At 40.2% G+C, this 22619-nt stretch overlaps 1 protein-coding gene across 7 annotated transcripts in view; it reads right to left on the reverse strand.

Annotated features, from left to right (window-relative positions):
• Positions 1–4622: 4622 nt before the first annotated feature.
• Positions 4623–22619, reverse strand: part of r3hdm2 (R3H domain containing 2) — a 57147-nt gene continuing 39150 nt past the window's right edge. For 2 of the 7 annotated variants that reach the window (XM_085407521.1, XM_085407519.1), the window contains exons 15-26: positions 19474–19706; positions 17760–17935; positions 14845–15138; positions 13241–13376; positions 12098–12255; positions 11154–11293; positions 10923–11023; positions 9705–9874; positions 9298–9442; positions 7403–7497; positions 6646–6730; positions 4623–6222 (exon numbers count right to left, since the gene is read on the reverse strand). In XM_085407521.1, coding sequence (XP_085263647.1) covers positions 5819–6222; positions 6646–6730; positions 7403–7497; positions 9298–9442; positions 9705–9874; positions 10923–11023; positions 11154–11293; positions 12098–12255; positions 13241–13376; positions 14845–15138; positions 17760–17935; positions 19474–19706 — 2137 coding nt within the window. In that variant the 3' untranslated portion in view covers positions 4623–5818. Of the gene's footprint in view, positions 6223–6645; positions 6731–7402; positions 7498–9297; positions 9443–9704; positions 9875–10922; positions 11024–11153; positions 11294–12097; positions 12256–13240; positions 13377–14844; positions 15139–16520; positions 16620–17759; positions 17936–19437; positions 19707–22619 lie in introns of all 7 variants that reach the window. The other 5 variants (XM_085407518.1, XM_085407517.1, XM_085407523.1 and 2 more) reach the window with 4 other exon arrangements.

A 22619-nucleotide genomic window follows, 5' to 3' on the forward strand; every position in this document is an offset into this window, starting at 1 on the left:
TTCTAGGAGCTCGGTCTTACTCAATAACACTTCAACAGGAGGGAGATTGAGATAAATAATGCCAGAGGCCTGTGAGCTTGAGGGTCTTGCGCGGTATCTTCTCCTCAGTATCCGTTCCTAAGACTGCTCTTGTGGACAGAGAGCTCAGATGTTGGTCCTGGGATTTGCTGGATCCACTCAGCCAGTTTAGGGTCAATGCCCCAAGTGCTCCAATTACCACAGGGGACCACTGTTCCCTTTACTCTCAGTGTCTTCTCGAGCTCCTCTCTCAGCGCTCAGTATTTCTCAAGCTTCTCATGTTCCTTTTTCCCCATGTTGCTATCAGTTGGTATAGGTACATCTATCGCTACGGCCATCTTCCTCTGCTTGTCTACCACAACTATGTCTAGTTGGTTAGCCATCACCAGCTTGTCCATCTGTGTCTACCACCCTAGGGGGCGTTTCCCGTTTCCAACTTTGAGGTTCCAGGCCATACTCGGCACAGATGTTCGCCACCTTCTTTCTGCTTAGCATAAAGTCTCAGGGTGCTGGATTTAGGGTGAAACCCTCCATGCATGGTGAGGAGTTTTCTTGTCTTGATGTAAGTGGCTTCTATCTCCTCCTTTGGTCAGCTTGTTATCCCAGAAGGGCATCTGATGACCAGGAGTAGGGATGTGCGATACCACTGATTTCCTTTCCGATCCGATACCAAGTAAAATTCAGGGTGGTATCAACGATACTGATCCGATACTGATGCTTTGTACAAAAACTTAATGTTTATCATTGTATTTCATAATACAATATATAATTGTATTATGTAATTGTAATAATAATATAAAGCTATAGCTTCATAATGATTACAGGACATCAGACTACTTGTTCTTATTGCTTAATAATGCAGAATTATCATATAGAAATAAAAAAAAACTTGAAGTTGTGCGCTATTTGAACACCTTGCCTGCCTGCAGCACTAAAGGACTCCGCAAGAGACGTCTATCTCGCCCTAGCAGCACCTGTCCTTCTCCTCCTCTTAGGTTCGCCTCAACATAAGCTCATAATATTCTGTGATATGATTTACTCTGAGGTGTTTGACGAGGTTAGTGGTGTTGCCACAACACCTCACTGTCTTGCCGCATGTATCGCAAACCGCGTCTTGGCTGTTTGTGGAGGTAAAATACCTCCATACATGACTCAGATTACGCTCAGCCATTGTTGTGAGTGCACACGCCAGGGGCTGCAACATATTTATACTTTGCATATGACTATGAAAGGCATAAGAGGAAGTAGTTCCTTCCTATTTAGACGATGCGAATGATATAGTTTAGTCCACTGTGTTCCTGTTAATGATAAACTACAAATTTACCCCAAAGTACTAAAATATCGATATTTTAATATGAGAAACGATTCTATAACATAAATTACTGGTATCGGAAGAATCGATATTTCAGTATCAATCCGCACACCACTACTGGTTAGCCTCGTCAGAGAAGTCTGGATTTCAATATGGCAATGCCCTCGAAAACGGTTGTTTTGTTAGCCCTCTACAAAAACAAATTACTACTAAACACAATTGCAGCCATAGCTGAACTCAGTGGGCCGATGGTGATTTTTTGTTTTTATGGGCAGATGTTTTTTTTTCTTCTTTTTTTTCCCCCGTAACAGTGCAGGGACACCGGCCCTCGTGGACTGAGATTGGGGATCCCTGGTTTGGGATGACCTATTCCAGGGGTGGCAAACTCCAGGCCTCGAGGGCCGGTGTCCTGCATGTTTTAGATTTGTCCTTGATCCATCACAGCTGTTTTGGATTGCTAAATTACCTCCCCAACATTTCATGAAGTTCTCCAGAAGCCCGGTAATGAACTAATCATGTGATTCAGGTGTGTTGACCCAGGGTGTTATCTAAAACCTGCAGGACATTGGCTCTCGAGGCCTGGAGTTTGCCACCCCTGACCTCTTCATTCACAAATATTTGCAGAGACAGTCTGCACGTCTAGGTGCTTTCTTTTATAAATCTGGATTACGAGGTATAGCCCAACAGTTCTCACTTGACATTATAACAGTATAAACTTGGTTTAAGGGGTAAAGGGCTCAGAAACATTTCTTGGAATTGCATGTGTACTACAGTCAGGTCCATAAATATTGGGACATCGACACAATTCTAACATTTTTGGCTCTATACACCACCACAATGGATTCCAAATGAAACGACAGTCTGCTTTAACTGCAGACTGTCAACTTTTATTTGAGGGCATTTACATCCAAATCAGGTGAACGGTGTAGAAATTACAACAGTTTGCATATGCGCCTCCAACTTGTTAAGGGACCAAAAGTAATGGGACAGAATAAGAACCATAAATCAAACTTTCACTTTTTAATACTTGGTTGTAAATCCTTTGCAGTCATTTACAGCCTGAAGTTTGGAACACATGGACATCACCAGATGCTGGGTTTCATCCCCGGTGATGCTCTGCCAGGCCTCTACTGCAACCGTCTTCAGTTCCTGCTTGTTCTTGGGGCATTTTCCCTTCAGTTTTGTCTTCAGCAAGTGAAATGCTTGCTCAATCAGATTCAGGTCAGGTGATTGACTTGGCCATTGCAAAACAGTCCACTTCTTTCCCTCCAAAAACTCTTTGGTTGCTTTTGCAGTATGCTTTGGGTCACTGTCCATCTGCACTGTGAAGCGCTGTCCAATGAGTTTTGAAGCATTTGGCTGAATATGAGCAGATAATATTGCCCGAAACACTTCAGAATTCATCGTGCTGCTTTTGTCAGCAGTCACATCGTCAATAAATACAAGAGAACCAGTTCCACTGGCAGCCATACATGCCCACGCCATGACACTTTCACCACAATGCTTCACTTCAGAGACTGCAGCATGTTGTGCGCTCTGCTGAGAAGGTGATTGGCTGCAGACTCCCATCTCTGCAGGACCTGTACACCTCCAGGACACTGGGGCGTGCAGCTCGGATCTCAGCTGACCCTTCTCACCCTGGACACAGTCTGTTTGACCTGCTCCCCTCAGGCAGGAGGCTCCGGTCCATTCGCACCAGAACCTCTCGCCATAAGAACAGTTTCTTCCCCTCTGCTGTTGGACTCATGAACAATAACTGTATGACTGTTCCCACCACTAACACATGACCCTACGCTACGTTCACTGCATCATTCCATGTTTGGCACTGATCACCACCTGCACTCATGTATATATCTATCTACTTAGCACTTTTAATTCTTATTCTCATGTCTATTTAAGCGTAATTTATGACAGTATGTTTGCACTGAAGCACCGCAGAAATTTCCTAATGTTGTAAACCTGCTCAACATTTGGCAATAAAACCCTTTCTGATTCTGATGAGGTGGTATGCTTAGGATCATGAGCAGTTCCTTCCTTCTCCATACCCTTCTCTTCCCATCACTCTGGTACAAGTTGATCTTAGTCTCATCGGTCCATAGGATGTTGTTCCAGAACTGTGAAGGCTTTTTTTAGATGTTGTTTGGCAAACTAATCTGGCCTTCCTGTTTTGAATAGAATAGAATGCCTTTATTGTCACTATACAGTTGTACAATGAGATGCAGAGCATCTCCTACTCAGTGTAAACATGCTGGGGGGGTACAGTTCTGCAGCGCTAAGTACATATGGACAGTATTAACATAGGGAAAAACATATATATAAAATGTACAATATACAAGCCTTAAGTAATATGTAATAAATAGTGTTATGTATATACAGTTGAGTTGGAAGGCCAGATTATGGTTTACATCTTGTGGTGAACCTTCTGTATTCACACTGGTGAAGTCTTCTCTTGATTGTTGACTTTAACACACATACACCTACCTCCTGGAGAGTGTTCTTGATCTGGCCAACTGTTGTGAAGGGTGTTCTCTTCACCGGGAAAAGGATTCTTCGGTCATCCACCGCAGTTGTTTTCCGTGGTCTTCTGGGTCCTTTGGTGTTGCTGAGCTCACTGGTGCGTTCCTTCTTTTTAAGATGTTCCAAACAGTTGTTTTGGCCACGCCTGTTTTTGCTATCTCTTGATGTTTTTTTGGTTTTTTTTTTAGCCAAATGATGGCTTGCTTCACTGATAGTGACAGCTCTTTGGATCTCATCTTGGCGGTTGACAGCAACATGGAACAGCTGAGAAGCCAATTGTCCCATTACTTTTGGTCCCTTAACAAGTTGGAGGCAGATATGCAAACTGTTGTAATTCCTATACTGTTCACCTGATTTGGATGTAAATACCCTCAAATAAAGCTGACAGTCTACAGTTAAAGCACATCTTGTTCGTTTCATTTGGAATCCATTGTGGTGGTGTATAGAGCCAAAAATGTTAGAATTGTGTCGATGTCCCAATATTTATGGACCTGACTGTATATTAGTTTGTATGTTCATTATCCTGGTGTCTTTGAAAACTTGGCCAATAAGGGAAATTTTGATTGGCCAACAGAGTTTTTAGCCATGACAGTAGATGATTCCTAAAATATGGTTGTTACTGCAGAGAGGCAAAAATCCTTAAAAAATGCAAGGTGGATAGACCTACCAGGCAGGACAGAAGACTGCAAAGCGCTTTTGCAGGGTACCACCTCTAGGTTCAGATGTCACAGTCAGCTTTAGTAAATCAGTACAACAAACCACGACACAAAGCATGTTTTCATAGATTTTTTTTCTCGACTTTTATATTTTTAAAAACGAACCAAAAAATAACAGATTAAATAAAATTTACAGTAGACATATGCAATCATTGTGCACTTTTACTACTTCTTCTGATACGTTCTGCACAGCTGTCAACGAAAAAAAAAATGCAAACACAATGGGGCGTCGGGTGGGTGGAGCTGGGGCATGTGGGCCGGCTGTGGGAGAGAGGAGAGGGGCAGAAGAAGTGAGGTAGAGGGCAGTAAGGAAAAAAAAGATGGGAAGAGGAGCGGGGATGAAGAGGGAAGGAGTAAAGGGATAAATAGGAAGGCCTAACCTTTGTCACTCAGGGGGGGAGGGAAGAAAAAAAAAATTTCACCGAATATATAGATTTCTTTTATTCCTTACATCACTTATATAAATATATTGAACCCCAAAAAACAAACAAAGAAAAACTTCTGAGAAAAAAAGAAAAAAGAAAACAGCGCAATACAGAAACCCACAACAGCAGTAAGGCAAACAAAGCAAGAGAGGAGAGAGCAGTGACAGAATACATGAGAGGGACAGAGGAGCAGAGAAAGATAGGAGGCAGTTTGAGACATGGCAAGAGGGGGGAGCAGCAGGAGAAAGCGGAGCGTACGCAACTGTGCCGTATGAAAATTTATAAATATGTGAGATAAAGAGACGACTGTGTGACAGAAAGTCGAGGAAGGTGAGAAAGCGCTGGCAGAAAAAAAGGAGGAAGGGTCAAGGGGGGGGGAGGGAGGAAGAGGAGGAAAAGGTTTGACTGAGGTCGACTGTCCAGTGTGTTTTTGTTATGTGCTACGTGACCCTGTTGCCTGCACTTGTGTTTCTGTTATGTGTGTTTTTGTATCATGGCAGCACACATTCCACGGCAACAGTGAAACACATGCTCGCGTGTCTTGTGTGCTCTTCTGCGATATAAATACAAAACAAAAACAATGAATAAAAACAAACAACAAAATCATATTTGCAACCAAACACCAGCCACCTCATGATTCACACCCTCTTCCCTTTTATACATTTGACACATGATTTAAATCAAGTTTGTTTTTTGTTTTTTTTGTTTTTTTTTTTTAAATTTGTACACTAAGAGCAGTCCCCCTCAGTCCTCCCCCTTTTCCACCACTCCAACAAGTGTCTCTCTTTCTGTCTGTCTTTCACCTTCGTTCCTCCCCCTCTCTTTTCCTCTCACTGAGAACTGGCTCTCTCCAGCACGCGCAGGTCATAGTTCTTTTTGGCGGCCCTCAGTTTGAAGAGGCTGGCCCCACTGTTGTTAAGTTTGAAGGAAGCACTCTGGGCAGCCATGGTGTTGGGGAACACTGCCACTACTGTGTAGAGGTGAGCTGGGTCGTTTCCGTCGCCCTTCGCTCCCCCAGCTCCCATGCTAGCTCCGGGGCCTGCTGTTGCTCCTGGCCCTGAAGGCCCAGCACCAGGACAGGGGCCGCAGCCCCCTGCTCCTCCTCGGCCTCCTTGGGGCTCCTTCAGCCACTGGATCTTGGCACCGCACAGCGACAGCTGGTTGAAGAGCTTTTCAGCCTCTGGACGTGTGATCCCCTCCGGCAGGTCTGTCACCTCGAGTACTCGACTCACCACTGAACGAGGAGGGACAATGATAATACTAATGAACTCCATATAATGTGAGCAAACCAAAAAGAGAAAAGCACAGGAATATAGACTACCAAAAATAATAAAGTCACACATACACAGTCTTTGCTTTCACCTAAGTAACAAGCTTTTATAATCCGTATGTCCTCAGACAAGAAAAGAAGATACGCAACTTTCTCATGCGTGTCTTATACGTGCCACAAATTCTTGGGTTTTATAAAGATAAAGAAGACTAAAGTAAACTGCAGATTCCAGTCGAGTTAGGAAGCTGTGTTGTTACAAAAACAACATACCGAATGTTGAAACTCAGGGTTCTTTTAAGTTGTGTAACTCTTTAAAAACATACCAGCACAAAATTAAAGGACACTTGCCGATTTATGCTGGTCTGTGATGGTGGATTTCTAACTTACCTACATCAGTGGTACCAAGATCTGTTGATGCAGCTTTGAGTGTTTGTTTTTTCCCTCGTGCTCCGTGTTTCATTACTCCTTGGCCCTAAACACATCAGATAACACTCATAAAGATGCAGTAACAAAGGAGGACACTAGGTGGGGGTATGTGATATCAGTTGTACCCTTAAAAACATTTCACCAGACTGCACAGTTCGTGGGCACTGGAAGGTCAGCAGCAGAGAAACAAAATGACAGCTCACGGATTTCAAATTTTTGAAACACTGCGCTTTAGCTACACAACGTGCCCTAAAAAGAGCTTTAATCCTTCAAAGGCCACATTTTATGACTGTAACGCACAAAAGTTGTGTGATTCTCAATTCTGGAGCACTTTAATCACAGAGCCCAGACAGATAATCAATGGGTCTCAATCAGCAATGAATTCAAATTAAATGTTACATTGCTTTATAACAGCTTCTCCTTGTGTTATAGTAACAAAAATGTAATTCTTAAGAGGCTATCAGTTTCTTCACATGCCTACAAATTTATTGTTTCTTCAAAGACAGTTCTGTAGCTGGTGGTAAGTTTTTACACCCCAGAATTCATGACAGCACCCAAACGAAAAACAAATGTCCACAAACTAAAGCAATAAGTTTAAACCAGAGAAACTGATTAATGCACACTGACAAACTAAAAGGCTCTTACTAGAAAACATCAATATCAGTCAATACCCTAATCATTAAGATGGAATTCAGGACAAAGGCTTGTCAATACTAACCTGATGAGAGCTGTAGGAGGACTGACCGTGCATGAGGTGTGGGGGACACAGACTATACTGGAGGGGCTGCCCCAAAAGAGAGTAGCGACCATCACCTGCACAATTCAAATGGTGAATTAAAATTAAAACCTCACCCGAAGCTTGAAAACCGTGCTGTAATCCATTTTGCAAATATATGCAGCACCTGTCAAGTTAAAGTGAGTAATATTAAACATATCAGATGTATGTACTAAATGCAGCGTTTAAAGGAAGACCATGTTTGTGTGTCTGGGAGTGCAGTGCACAATAAAAGAGGTCCGATGACATGTGAGTACATCATTTCAAAACTAATTACAAGAAACAGAAACCACTTCTTATTTGTAACCAGATGAACATAAGTGTAATCTAAATGGATAAGCATTAATGATTTTCACTAGTTTTGAAAACCTAACAGTGTGGCTGGAAAAATACATGTGGCATAATGTTAGACCACTGGATAAGACAAATGATCCCTTAGAAAGAGAACAACTCCTAATGAAGAAGGAACAGTTCAAGATTGGAAATCCATACAACATACTCTAAATACACTAACACTCAACAGTCAAAATGGATACGTATAATGTATACTGGTAAATTAAATTGGCAAATTACTCCAATAAAGATTTGGAAGAAGTTAAAACAAAAAAATATGGAAACCACCTAAAGTCATCTATGGGTCAGCTGACTACGACAGTATTTATTATACATTATAAATGCCATAAAGATGCACTGTGGAGATGTAGTATCGCAGACTGATGCAAGAGCCTGTTCATATGTGTAACCGTACATTTCGAAGAATAAAAATAGGCCAAAGGACAGTGATGAGGTAAAGTTACGTGTGTATGCAGAAGGTTTGACCAGGTGGCACGATGCCAGTCATGTGAATTTGCTGAGGTGAAGCCATCATTTGTTCACTGGCTTGCAGCCAAAAGCCACCCGACATGGTTTAGAGGGTTGCTGATGCAACTGGTGAAAGCGCACAAACCTAACAAGGGCTGAAAGCACACCTGCATCAAGAGGATTGCTTTTTGTGCACTAAACCTCTTTTCAACCAACCAAGCTGGGCGAATACAATTGTTATTTATTTATTTATTTGTTTTAAATCAAAGTTGCACTCATAATGTTTTAACCAGGGGGTCCCAAACTTTTGGGGAGCAAGAAATTATTACAGGAAAGAGCAATTTTGTCAAAGACAACTTACAGAGTAATCGTAATGATTTAGCCCATTTGCTTTTTTTGGTTATAGACTCCATGCTCGCCACCTAAATGGCTAATAAGCAAAGCCACAAATGAACATGAACAGTCTATTACACCCTTGTTGCAGAAGGTGATTTCCTAACAGATTGAGCTGATGTGTCACAATCATTTTAGAGTTTGTACAGGCTAAAAGATAAGATGTTGGGTAGTACATGATAAGATGTTACAGAGTAAAGGGCGAAATAAGATTTTTTTTTTTTTGTAAATTGGCTGTAAAGGTGCCATCTTTATAGATAAAGCACAATTTTATGACCTCACAAGAGATTCTTTTTGGGATCCTTCTATAAATAACTCACCTGGGGGCGAAACCTTAAATGTATAAAACAACATTTCATCAATGCTGCTGTAAATGGTAGCACCAACAAAGCTAACATGGCAAAATATATATACTACTGCTGACTAGTCCAGACTTTTATGGATGTATAAAGCTGCTGAGAAGAATATGAAAGGGTAACATAGCACACAAATCAAAGCCTTAAGTGTACTTTATGTGATTGTGAGTCTAGGGGCTATACTGGGATGATATTCAATTGGAGACCAGCAATATTTTTTACATTGTGTATGAAAACTTACTCATGAACAGTCAGTATCTGTTTATGGATTTGAACCTTCACTTGTACCTTGAGCTGGCCCTCCTGGCCGAGGAAACTGGGAAATGAGGGGTAATGGTCCCAGGCCTGGACAGACACTGTTGACGCTGCCAGAAGGTGACGGGGTGGGAGACTGAGTGGGAGAGGCCAGGGGACTCGTCAGTTGAGTACTGGCCTATACACACAGAGCAAAAATAAGAGACATTATAATATTATTTTGATTAATTGATGGTAATTTAAGTTCAAAATCTTTACTCATTCATCAGATTCAAAGAGCCTCCTGATCTAAACAGCCTTTAAAGCGAATCACAGATCACAGCTAGGGTGTGGAGATGTTAATGAAAAGACAATTAAGTACACACACGGACATGCGAGTTGCAGATTGAATTAACAAGGTTTGTTGCATTGATCAACAAGGCTTGCATGCACGCGTGTACCTGTGGAGTGTTGTCAGGTTTGTAGAGCTCGCCTGGCTTGCTTGCCCTTTGCTCTATACTGTAGTACTTGCAAGGGTTCCACTGGACAAGAGGGGGGTTCTGGGAAGGCTGCGGTCCATTGGGGACACTGAGCTGCATGACCATCACCCCAGGCCCAGGAGGTGGTACTCCTGAGAGAGCACAAACAGTCAGACACGTGTAACATAATAATATCAATATGTGTAGTGAAATACGTTTCATATCTTTTGAAAGATAAATATTTGATTCAGCAAAAAAGGCAGCTTTACACAAGTTAATTAAAATACCAGTTTCCCTTTAAGAGTGACAACTGAGCAATTCCAAGACTTTAAACCACTTTAGTAAGCCACATATATTATATATTAAATTATAGTGCAGACAACTATTAATCTAAGTAATCTGTGTTCATCCATGAGTGAGAGCTGCTTTAAAAACAGATAATGAACAATGTAATATTAAGGCGTTTATTATAACATGACAACCATATTAAGAGAACTTATAACCATTAAAAATATAGTTGTATAATTAAGATGTCTTTATATCTGTGTACACCTGCATTAGATCAGCTGTTTGCATAGTTTTGATAAATGCCAACCAAGCTGACTTATTTTTAAATTAATTTTCTCATTATTTTCTCCCCTCTGTTTACACAACAACTTTCAATTTGGTGGTTTTAATTGTCACAAATGAAGCAAAACTGCAGAAAACATTGAAGAACAATGTCACGTTTATAGATACATCTCATTTCCTGGCCAATCACATTGCTCTATGAATACATAAAAATAAACCTGACCTAATTTGAGGTAAAACATTGTTTGTCCCCGTGTGCAGGGCTTGAAGTACACAGAGTTACGTGTTAAACATGTGAACCCTGTGTACCTTTGTCTGAACTCTTACCTAAATACCTTTCATCTAATTTTGTAAAGGACAGTTGCAACTAAGATTAGTCAACATAGTGTTTGTAGATTTAAGCACACTATGACTTCATCAGGTCAGCACTAGTATATACTCAAATACAGATGTACCTGGGACTGCTGCAGTCTAGAACAAAAACAGTTTTTAGACTGTTTTCTTTTTAGGAGCCTACACTTTTATAAAGCATATAAGTCCAGTATTAATTATGGATGTCACACAAATTTCTGATGTCCAAAAAAATCCTAAACATATTCATCTTTACAATCTGCTGACATCAAGCCTCACCTGAATATTGCTGCTGCAACTGTGGAGGGTTGCAGGGGGATGGTGACTGTGTTATCTGATACTGCTCAGAGCTGGGGGGCTGCAGGTAACCTACTGATGGACTGCAGGATAGACAGACACATAAAAAGATGAACATCATCACCACATTGTGGATGGTTATATTAACCATTTCAAATACTTCAAGGTTATTATTAAATCTCTTGTTGGAATATCATGTCTTCAAGCACCTACCTTGTGCTATTCTGCTGTGTGGGTGTGATAACACTGTAGTAAACAGGCATGGGCCCCTGGACAGACTGGCTGACTGGAACCATGACCTGCTGCTGGTACTGCTGCTGCACCACCTGCTGATTTTCATTACCCACAGGTACCTAGCAAAGTGTCAAAGATCAAGGGGAAAAAAAGTCCAGTTCAAGAATGTGTACTGATGGGTCTAGGGGTCTTCTGACAAAGATGATTAGGTAGATACTCGTGTTAAACCCGTGTTACACTTTGCACGACGTTTGTTATTGTTTAACAAGCACCAGATATTCAGCGCAACTCTTTGCTGCATATTGGTGTGTTTGGAATATCACAGTAGCAACAGATTTTCAGTTGCCTCTGAGCGGCAACCTTATTCAATTCACAATCTAAACCACATAATCAAAACTCCATGTTAGCACATTTTAGTAAAATATCATCGCAACATGGATTATAAATGCAAGCTTTTTTGGCTGCCAACACAGGGTTGAGGTGTTCTTCGGTGCCTACACACAACACAAACTACAGTGGCAAAAAGCGAGAGCTTTCTGCAGCTGCACCCCTGACTCTAAATAAACCACTGGCACAAACCTGAGTTAGATCTGATCAGTTCTTTTAACTCTTATCTGTATCAGTACAGCAGAAAAACAGGTCTACTTTCAAAATATTTGCTTAGATTGTTTTGTTAAGCTTGTTGCAGTTTTAGGACTGTAAGCTCCACATCTGTTTCACAGACATAAAATGATGTTTCAACTGTACACCAGATGGCGCTGTTTTAACATTGAGCCGCATGTGGTTTAGATACTGGAAATGCTTAACTTTTGTTCTCGCCTGGAAAAAAACCTGACAGTTCTGTAATCATCAACTAGTCACATTAACCAAAGAAAGATATGACTGTTGACAAGTATCCTTTATCAACTCCTACAGTTGCATACCTGATATGATGGCATCTGTGGGTACTGAACCATTATACTCTGCATTTGTCCTCCCATTCCTGCTCTCTGTGAATTGAGCAGTCCAGGATTTTGGGGTTGTTGCACACCCATCATGCCCTGGTAACTCGGCTGCTGGCTGGGCATCATGGTCTGAAGACCTGATGACCAAAATAATTTAAAAATAAAAATATTTAAAGTAAAACCACAGTATATTACAGAAGGGAGAAAATGGGATGAAGAGGAGTAGTTGGGTCTTTACCTTTAAATAATTCACAGAACAACAGGACATAAGCGTTAATGTCAACCATAATATATTAAATAAAAAGGGAAAAAAAGGAAAACAATTTACAGAACACTGACAATCACGTAACTCACAAAAACTGAAATGTACCATCACTTTAAGCTTACATGCTTAAACATAATATAAATTCATTAATTAATTTTCTATGAGTATAAATCTTCACCATCACAAAAATTATATTTCAGACCAGACTGCAGGCATGTTGTAATGTAGGGTCTTTCTGACCTTCATGTTCATGAACTATGTGGCTTTGGCAGACGTCCATTATGATCCAAAGTCCGTTTAGGTTGTCAACACTGTCAGTCACTTACTATACAAACAGCCAGACTTCACAAACCATACAATGCTGGCGCCTGACAACTTTTTCCAGGAACACAAAAGGAAAAATAGCCCTATATTTATCTGATTGTATTGGACTTGGATGAACAAGCAGGCACGGCTGTTTCACTCCAACCTTTCACCTGGTAGATTTAAAAGCAAGTGTGACTGTGGAAAACATTTACAGTTCCAAAATCGAGTGGACTTTATCCCCAATATAATTTCCAGTAAGTACAACTACATGGACAAATAATAATTTTGAACTTAAGTATACAACATCTGTTACAAATACACATTAAAACCCTGTCTTCCAGTTGTCAATAGACTGAAAAATAAAATAAAATAAAAACACAATATGCAATAAAAAGTAAATGTGCATCAACATTTGACAAAGGCCTCTTTTTAATGGCCATTTGCTGCAAATGGAAGTATTTATGTCTTTGCATATCAAAAAAGTTTTGTTTTTTTTTTGTTTTTGAATATCATGTTGTCTGATGATGCACAGCACATGAAAATCAACTGACCTGACTGCTGTGCTGGCTGAGGCATGGGTTGTGTGCGTTGGGTTGGGTAAGACACCTGGTGGGACATTGGCTGGGGCACACGGTACTGCTGGCCTGAGCTTGGATACTGACCAGGAGGGTAGTATGAGACTTGTATCTGCGTAGAAATAACAAACCAAAGTTCAGTAATCTGTATTTAATGAACTTTGAAGGGAAGAATAACTGAATCACACTGGTGTAGACAATTTTTAGTGTAGAAGTAATAAACTACCATATTATTTTGCTTCTGCAAACCATCAAATTCTCAAATCACAACAGCAATAAAGACTTTCATAAATACTTTGTCCTTAAATTTCACTAAAGCAAATGTGTTAGGACAGGATTATCAGCATGAAAGCTGGAATATTTGTAGTAATAGTCTTGTATTTAAAGCAGTAAAAAATTTCCCCCCTGTTAAAAATTGCTTATTTAGACCTTTAGCAAATAACATTCATCATTCATTGTTGTACTTCAACTGGGTGGTTTTCAAGCAACTCCATCCATCTTCTTCCACTTATCCTTATCAGGGTTTGCAGGCGGCTATCCCAGCTACAAAAAGACAGACTCTCAAGACTCGCATCACAGCTGTGGGCAATTTAGAATCACCAATTAACCAAACAGCACTAACTGCATGTCTTTGGATGTAGAAGGAAGCCAGAGTACCTGGAGAGAACCCGAGCAAACACGTGCTGCATCTTAAGATTATTTTGCAAAATTTTTGTAGGCAGGAAATATGTCGAGGACATTTGCAACATAGCAGAAAAGTGAGAGTAAATCAAAACGATGAACTAAAACAAAAGACAATCAACTCCACTCAAAGGTGTGATTATACTTCTGCGTCCACAGGTTTACTGGGGTGCAGGTTAATTCTATCTCACCATACAACATTGTGATTCAGCCTGTTGACGACTGTATTGGCCACCAATTTTTTATGATTGTGCTGACTCGCCAACAGAAACACTAGAGTACACTACACTACAATGCACCAATAACCAGCAATAAATGTCTCTAAAGGTCAAGATTAGAACTTTACAATGAAAGCACACAGAATCAAAGCTATTTTTAAGTGTCAATCAGGATGAATCTGTATAAAGAAAACTGCACAACATGTCAAAACTGAATTAGTTCATTACAAATAGTACGTATATAACTTTTGATAGAATCCGATGAGTGAAAAGCCTGATGAAAAGCCATAAAAACAGAACATTTTGCAAATCTTCCATGATATTTGTGACAGCTTTGGTAACTGACATATCACGAAGTTAATTACTTTGCCTTCGGTGTAGAGTGCTGTTCTAGGTAATGATTTAAATTAGATAACAGATCTATAAAACCTTTTGCAAGTATGAAATATTAATTTATGTTTGCAATTATATTTTAACTACCCGATATGAAAGTCATACACAGGTCTGTTTTATTTATTACATTGTGTTACATTTCATTAATCATGTAATCCTTGGGCATGGTTGCCTCCAGATATCAGCTACATCAATATTCAATCAAAGCTGACAAACTGTGGAAACTGAATTTAAATCTAAAAGGTATGTCTGCTGTTTTTATCTAACCACCTGTGGAGGAATGCATACCTGCTGAGGTGGAGGGGGCTGCATGTAGCCTTGTGGAGGTGGTGCGGCCTGCATGACAGGCTGGGATGGAGGAGGCGGTGGAGGTGGAGGATGGGGGTGTCCAGTGGTGGGCTGGTAACCAGACGGAGGTGGCAAAGGTTGACCCGTAGTAGCCATAATGTAGCCGGTCTGAGGTGGGGGGTGCTGCGGCAGCACTGGAGGAGTAGCCTGATACATCGGGGGAGGCTCGGGGTTCTCACTGGAGCCCTGCCGACTCAGTGTCATCTGTGTGAACTGGGGTGCCAGCTCTTCTCCCTGGGTAGAATGGGAATAATGCCATTAGTTGGTTATGACTTATAGGTGACACTCCTATATCAGTACTGTTTTTTGATTTTGGAGATGGATTTTAGGATATACTAAGTAATTAACAATGATCTCCAACAGCCTAAATGCTTCATTAGCAATGGTCTAAAACGACTCCTATTCTGATTATTAAAGGGTCATTGTGTCATTTTGGAAAACACTTTATTTATTACTTTGAGTATATACATATACAGTTAAACACATCATCATGATTATTATTATTATTAGCAGAATCCAAATACAACATTGCAAACATTCAGAATATATGACAGGAGTATCGACTTTGTTGTATGCTGGAAAATCTAAAATTAGACACTGAAGTTTATACTGGTTTAATCGGTCATTGCTTTACATACAGTCATGTGAAAAAGAAAGTTTTCAAAGGACTCTACACAATTTTGTTAAAAAAAAAAAACAAAAAAAAACCCACATCTCTCACATCACCTCTGGACGAATTTTCACACACTTGACTTTACAGTTCATTGAAATTTGCAGGTTATTATTTATGCTTAGCTCTCTTAAGGTCCCAACGCGGCATTTTAAATCAGGCAGAACTCATCTCTGACTGGGGCCATTACACCACGTTGAGTCTTTTCCAGTTATTCTGTCATAGATTTGTTGCTGTGCTTGGGATCATTGTCCTGTTGCAACAGGACAATGATCCTAGGGTGTGTGACAGGTTTCAGCCACCTTTTGCTCTCAGATAGATCTGACTCTAGAATACTTTGGAGAGGATTTCATGGTTGAGTGAGTGATTGCAAGGCCCTGGGGCAGAAAACAAGCTGTGCTTCGTTTAGAAAGCTTCTTCAGGTTACAGCTTCTGGTAACGCTTCCCAAAAACTCCTCAGTTGTTCAGTCTTTTTCTAATTGTACTGCATGAACTTTTAAGATTTAACTGCATAGAGTCAAGTGAAAACTCTTTTTCAAATGACTGTTCCAATGTAAACACAACCAAACTCAAACTCTGCTTCTGTGGGCAACCGTGGTTGCACTCATACAGATGCAGTGATTTAAAAGAGAAAAACAAAAAACGTAGCCAGGAACAAACTGGACACATCCTTGTCATTTCTTTTGTTACTACAGACACAACATTTACTCACTGAATCCACTTTAGACAGTAACACCAATTTATATGAAAAAGCTATTACTTAAATGTATTTGCAGACACACTCACATCTTGATAGAACCAAGATATGTTTTTTGACTCCCCTGAGTGAATGTAAACAGGACAGTAAATGAGTGCAAGTGTTTTTAGTAGGATATGGCATCAGCTAAAGTGTCAGTCATTAACTGAATGAGTATAACAGAGATGAAGCTATAATACGTGTCAGTACCATTGTGTACTGCTGGGGAGGAGAAACTGGCAGGAGAACCTGGGGGCAGGAAGGGCTGGAGTAGGAGACAGGCTGAGAGGGCTGCAGAGACGCCACCGGCTATACACACCAAAAAAAGGGATGAAATAAAGAGGTAGAGCATAGAAAGAGTGAAGCAAGGCAGTGAAAAGAACACGGCATCAGAAGCAGTGAAAAGAAGGGAAAAACAGAAATGAAGACATAGGAAAAATGAGGGTTAGAACACAAAGGAAAAGTTGTTAATGAGCAGAGAGGATAGTAATGGAAATCAAGTTTTTTTTTTCTAAATATTACACAAACAAATTATGTATAAAAAATTAAGTGTAATTATTACTACTCAGAAAAAAAGGAAGAAAAGGAAATGTGTGCAATCAAAGACTATCGACTGTGAAGTTATTGGAAAAATCAAACCTGTTAAAGGAGGATGGGTTGACATTGATTCTATATATAAGCTGAATATGTTCAATTCACTACACTTGTTTCCATCCATTCCTCCTCAAAGTCTTTGTTTTTTCCCTGATACGTTTGATGAGGGTGTAACAGGATATGCATTAATCCCAAATGTTCTGAAAGGAATGTCCTCAGGCCACTACACCCTGGAAGTGATTGTAGAACAATATGCACACAGTGTCTAACCGTAATAGTTAGAAAACTGTGTTTAAAGTTCTCCCTCGCTCTGGAGAATAAAAATGTGGCATGCAGGCCCAAGTAAAAGGGATGTCGACCATATATTAAACAACTCTGGGTCTAAGAATTTTATTTTAATTAAGAGCATGTTTTATCTGTAGCCATTTCAACTTTTTCTTTCACTTTTAAGAAGTAATAAAAGTGTTTGCGAGTAGGACATTGGAGAAGGCCAAGTTTCCATTTCAAATTCTTTTTTCACTGATGAGCTGTGTATGACAAAGAGAAATAATGCAGCTTCACTGTCTGCAGGATATTTATACCTGAAATTACACTGCTGCCCTTAATAATCAATTTCAATGAATAAACTGGACTGTCTAAAATTTTTTCCATATTTTCCAATTACAGTATGCACATTTAAGTAAGAGTTGTTACACTAACAGTCATGACCACTTAAATACCTCATGTTTTTCTCTTTCTTCTGCTACACCGAAGAAAACAAAAAGAAAAACAGACTCTCAAACAGACGTCCTATATTAAACCACAAATTGAATGTGCCATTGCATCCATTTTTGGTTGGTAGTGGAGATAACTTACCTGAGCAATCATGTGGTTGCTCATAGGGTGCTGCGGCGGTGTGGGCAGCAGGGCAGTCTGAGGTGGAGCCTGGGGCTGTGGCTGCTGTGGCTGTTGAGATGGGCAGGGTAGCAGACTACGGCTGGACTGGGAGGCTGCAGGTGGAGGACATACATCAGGGCTGACTAGGGGAAGGCCTAGTGATTTAGAAGATGACATGATAGATAAAGGAGATCATTTTGAAATTTAAATTCTCCAACACTGAAACCCACAAATTATGACTTGATCTTAAAATATTGCATCATCACTGAATAACACCAAATAGTGTTCTGAAGATTTCTGAAAATGATTTGTATGTGTGCAAAACCACTAGAGGGCAAAATAAAGTCAACTTTGCATCAAACGTTTGTCACCTTTGTAGTTTAAAAAGTCAATTGAAGCTAATTTTAGTAACTTCTGATTCCTGGTTGTTATAAAATATGAGCTCTGCTAAATAAGCGCTCAACATTTTACAAGAACACGTTTGGACAGAAATTAATTCTTAATCAGATAAATACCTGTAGCTTTAATATTTTCTTTGCTAATAAAGGGACGGCCTTGAAAGCCTTTAAAACCACAGGAGTTTCTGATGACTTGTTTAACAAGTCACAAACTGCAGGGTCCAAATCATTTGTCAAGTAGCTAGTAGGTACTGGGGGCACACAATTCCCTAAGAAAATACTTTTATTGTTCTGACCAACAGGCTGCCTGTGACTGTGTGGATGATACTTTCCAAAATAAAAACCAACACAAAAACTCAACAAGGGTCAGGATCTTCACAGGCTTTTCCCAAAACAATACAGGAGAAATGAATACACCTTTAGTCTCCACAGAGTAGGGCAGACAAAAACACTTCTACACATGAATCTTAAAAGCAAAAACTAGCACAGCAGTCAACACAGACTTAAAATGAAACCGGGGGAGCCCCGTCGGGAGAAGCAAATCAACCAATCCTTGAGTCCACTGATGACCACTATTAAATTGTTTTCACACATGCACTCCAGCCCTGAACTTTTATAGACACAAGCCGATGGAGACACATTCGGGAAGGCAAATGTCCGACACAGCCGGACCTTAAAAGCTATTTAAGGTCATAGTACAAAATCTGTTATGCCCAACAGAGACCATGTGGAAATAGCTCAGGTAATGTGAATACACACTGCGCAAGTGGGCGTCAAATAGCCTTCATTCTCCACACTTTACCCAGGCAGCACCCTTCTCCTGAACCAAAAATGAGTATTTTCAAAGGTGAGAATTTGTCTGAAGCAGACCATCTCTTGCTGTGCGCTACATATGAAAAGGGCAACTTTTAGAAATGACCAACCATATCATTCTCCAGAGCTTGTTTAAAAAAAAAATATATCTGGCACATTTAGCAATGAAATAAGAAATAAGGCACTATCCATTACCTTAAAATCTCGCTAAGAAGGCCGACCTGAGAGAATTTTATGGGATGTGGAATATAGACATAAGGGAGCTTCTTGAATTCAATTTATGCTACACAGCTAATTCTTAAACTACAATGACGTTCGGTCAGTTCTATCATAATTTTTCATTATGTTTTATACAAAAAACAGCTTACATGACTAGATAATCCATCTCTCCATGTTGTACTACTCATTTAAGGCAAGTAAAATAAAACAAGCTAATAGCATACTACCTAAATGCTTCTTCTCCACTTTTCTCCAAACCTTACCAGAGCGAGAGCCTTTGCAGCTCCCTTGCGAGCCTTTGTTGCTGCCAAGGCTATCCCCCCTGGTAAGGATGGAGATACCAGAGAAGCTGCTGGCCTTAGTGACGGGTGGCCGGAGAGTGCGGTTAGAGCTGTCTGAGTCGGTGCTGCTCCAAGGCCTTGGCTCCAGGCACTTCATGTCACTGTCCGTGCTGCTTTGACGGCTGCTTGATGCCCGGCTGGAGCTCTCGCGGTTTCTGAGAAAAGACAGAGTAGGAAGAAAAAAAAAGAAAGATAAGAGATGACATGATGGAAATAAAATGGGAATGAAGTAGTGATGAAGTAGAGGAGGTGTTGTAGCAGGAAGAGTTGAAAGGTGAGTGAGAATGTGCAAATTACAGAAAGCACAGCCAGAAGAGAAAGACAAAAAAGTATAGGGTTAGAAGGAGGAGATTTAAAAAAGAAGAAGAAGAAGAAGAAAAAAAGGAAGAAAAGAAAAAAAAGGTGTGCATATAAGAGAGTTCGAAGCAGAGGTGTGTAGGTGGAAGCAGAATAAAGACAGTTGAAGACAGAAAAGGATAGGGGGAGCAGAAACAGAAGAGCAGAGTAAGGTCACCAATAGCGTAGAGTACACACAGTTTAAGAGGTTTTAAAGATGGAGCATTCAACACAGATGTATATTTGCTGGTTAAGTATACCACAATACAAACTCAGGCAACATACCAAATAATAATGTCTCAAATTTAAAAAAATACAACCCCCCCCCCCCCCCCCCCCCCCCCCACACACACACACACACACACACACACACACACACTCACACAAACCCATCCAGAAAGGAAAACATACATGCAAAAGATGCTCCAAACACTAGGATGTAAGAAGATATTACAAAGACACTAGACACAAAGACAGATTTCCAAGAGCTCAGCACACATTAACCATCTAAGGGTGCTTTCACACCTACCATGTTTGGTCTAGACTTTTTAAATTTTGTTTGATACCAACCAAAATCACTGTAGTTAAAACTTATGGACATATGGGCCTGGGTCCAGACCAAACAGTCAAACTTAACCTGACAAAAAGAGGTGGCTTCGGTCCAGAACGAGTTGTGTTTGTTTCTACTGTGAAAACTAGAACACTCTGTGGTAGAGGCTAGAGCAGGGGTGGGCAATTCCAGGCCTCGAGGGCCGGTGTCCCTGCAGGTTTTAGATCTCACCCTGAGTCAACACACCTGAATCACATGATTAGTTTGTTACCAGGCCTCTGGAGAACTTCAGGACATGTTGAGGAGCTAATTTAGCCATTTAAATCAGCTGTGTTGGTTCAAGGACACATCTAAAACCTGCAGGATACCGGCCCTCGAGGCCTGGAGTTGCCCACCCCTGGGCTAGAGAGAGGCCGAGACTGTTTTTAAATATCAAGGGACTTGAAGGGTTAAAACCTGACACCTTTCAGGTATATTGTGACAGAGCAATGGCATGTGAAAATAAAGAAAGTGAGGCCGGTATGTATGCATGTGTATATCAGACACATCCCCATCAAATCAGTATCAAGTCCACGTGGAACGTAAACTATTTTAGACTCCATTCACATAATAACCAGATCAGTTTAACAAAATATGAACCTAGTTTGTATTTCCAGGTGTGAAAAGGCCCAAAGACTGTAGACACCATTCCCATAGAGGACATATATACTTGCATAAACATGTTAAACATATTAACACAGATGAAACAATCATGCATGCACTTAAAAATGCATCGTCTTTTCACTGAGACAGCAAATAGCATAGAAACAAAACACACATACACTACTGAATTAATACCAAATGTACATAAACACTCATTAAGAGCAGATGTACATCAGCACTCAGACTCTCACACACAATACTTACAAAAATACACACTTACTACAACTGCTTCACCAATATAGTTCTTTAAGCTACACTGCTGTGTTCACACACAACGTGTTGTTGTGATGCTGTCACCCTAGATAAGGGTAGCTGCCAAGAAAACTAATGATCATGCTGAAACAGTAACCACCACTCTGAGGAAATCCACTATCACGTGAATGACTGGGTCTGCCAGTTAAGTGGCAGCATTAAGAATACTATTGTTCTAGCTGAACATGAAAGAAAAAAAAAGAAGAAAGAAAGCGGAATTTATTAACTTTAAAACTTTAAAAAGAAAAATGCAACTGTGCTGCTAAAATATTGTAGAACAAAGACCCTGCATGCAAGGAAAAAAAAAAGCATAGAAAAGAAAAACAACCACCAGGGCTGTAAATGTTTTTTTACCCCATCACTGGAGGTTTATGAACAGAGTATGTCCATGTACAGAGAAAAGACTGGAATTAATTCATAATATGTCAGACAGGTTGTGGAAATCTCCATGATGAGCACGAAGATGTGTTTATGGTTGTAAAACCATAGTGATAGGCAGTAGTGCTTAAAAGGTGGCTGTGGCTCATAAATATTTCAGAGACCGAATTAATGGGGGGGGATCTATTTTGAGGCCTCTCTCCGCACAGCCTATTTTAAGGAAGGGTGGGTGCTCTGACATTCTCTGTACAAGCAGTCGCACACTTGTTCGCTTCGATCTGCAGACAAAGATGAGAGCAGGATGAGAAGAAAGAGGAGGAGGGATTCTGCTGTTGATCACATGATATTTCATCTCCCCACGACAGCATTCCCCCATCACATGCACAAACAAGGGAAGGAGGGGGAGATAAGACTCCTGGTGTTCTGCACCTCAATCATTTTCCTTGTTAGATGTTATTATAGCCAAAGAGCTTTTATGTGGGTTCATTAAACTGAAGAACATCAACAAGTCTGTGATTTTAGGGGTGTATTTTAACAGCATGCATTCTCTAAAAGGTTAAAATTTCTTATAAGCACATTTAGATGGAAAGAAAAACACTTCAAACATACATAATTCTGTTTCAATTCCCATGTTAAACTTCTAAAATTTTCACAAATTAAGTGATAACAGAATTTTTTTCTTTTAAGTGGACTACTCATATGGTTAAAAAAAAAAAAACTTAAAAAATTCTTAAATATGACAGAAGGGTCATGTCTGAAAACGTCTACATTTCACTACACAAACACATGTTACAAACAGCAGAACATATATTAGATCCTGTTTATATTTACAGAATAAAAACACTGGAAT

The sequence above is a fragment of the Rhamphochromis longiceps genome, linkage group LG5 (assembly GCF_057381845.1).
Source record: "Rhamphochromis longiceps isolate RC_006_pf linkage group LG5, R_longiceps_female_GT1.1, whole genome shotgun sequence".
Lineage (NCBI taxonomy): Eukaryota > Metazoa > Chordata > Actinopteri > Cichliformes > Cichlidae > Rhamphochromis > Rhamphochromis longiceps.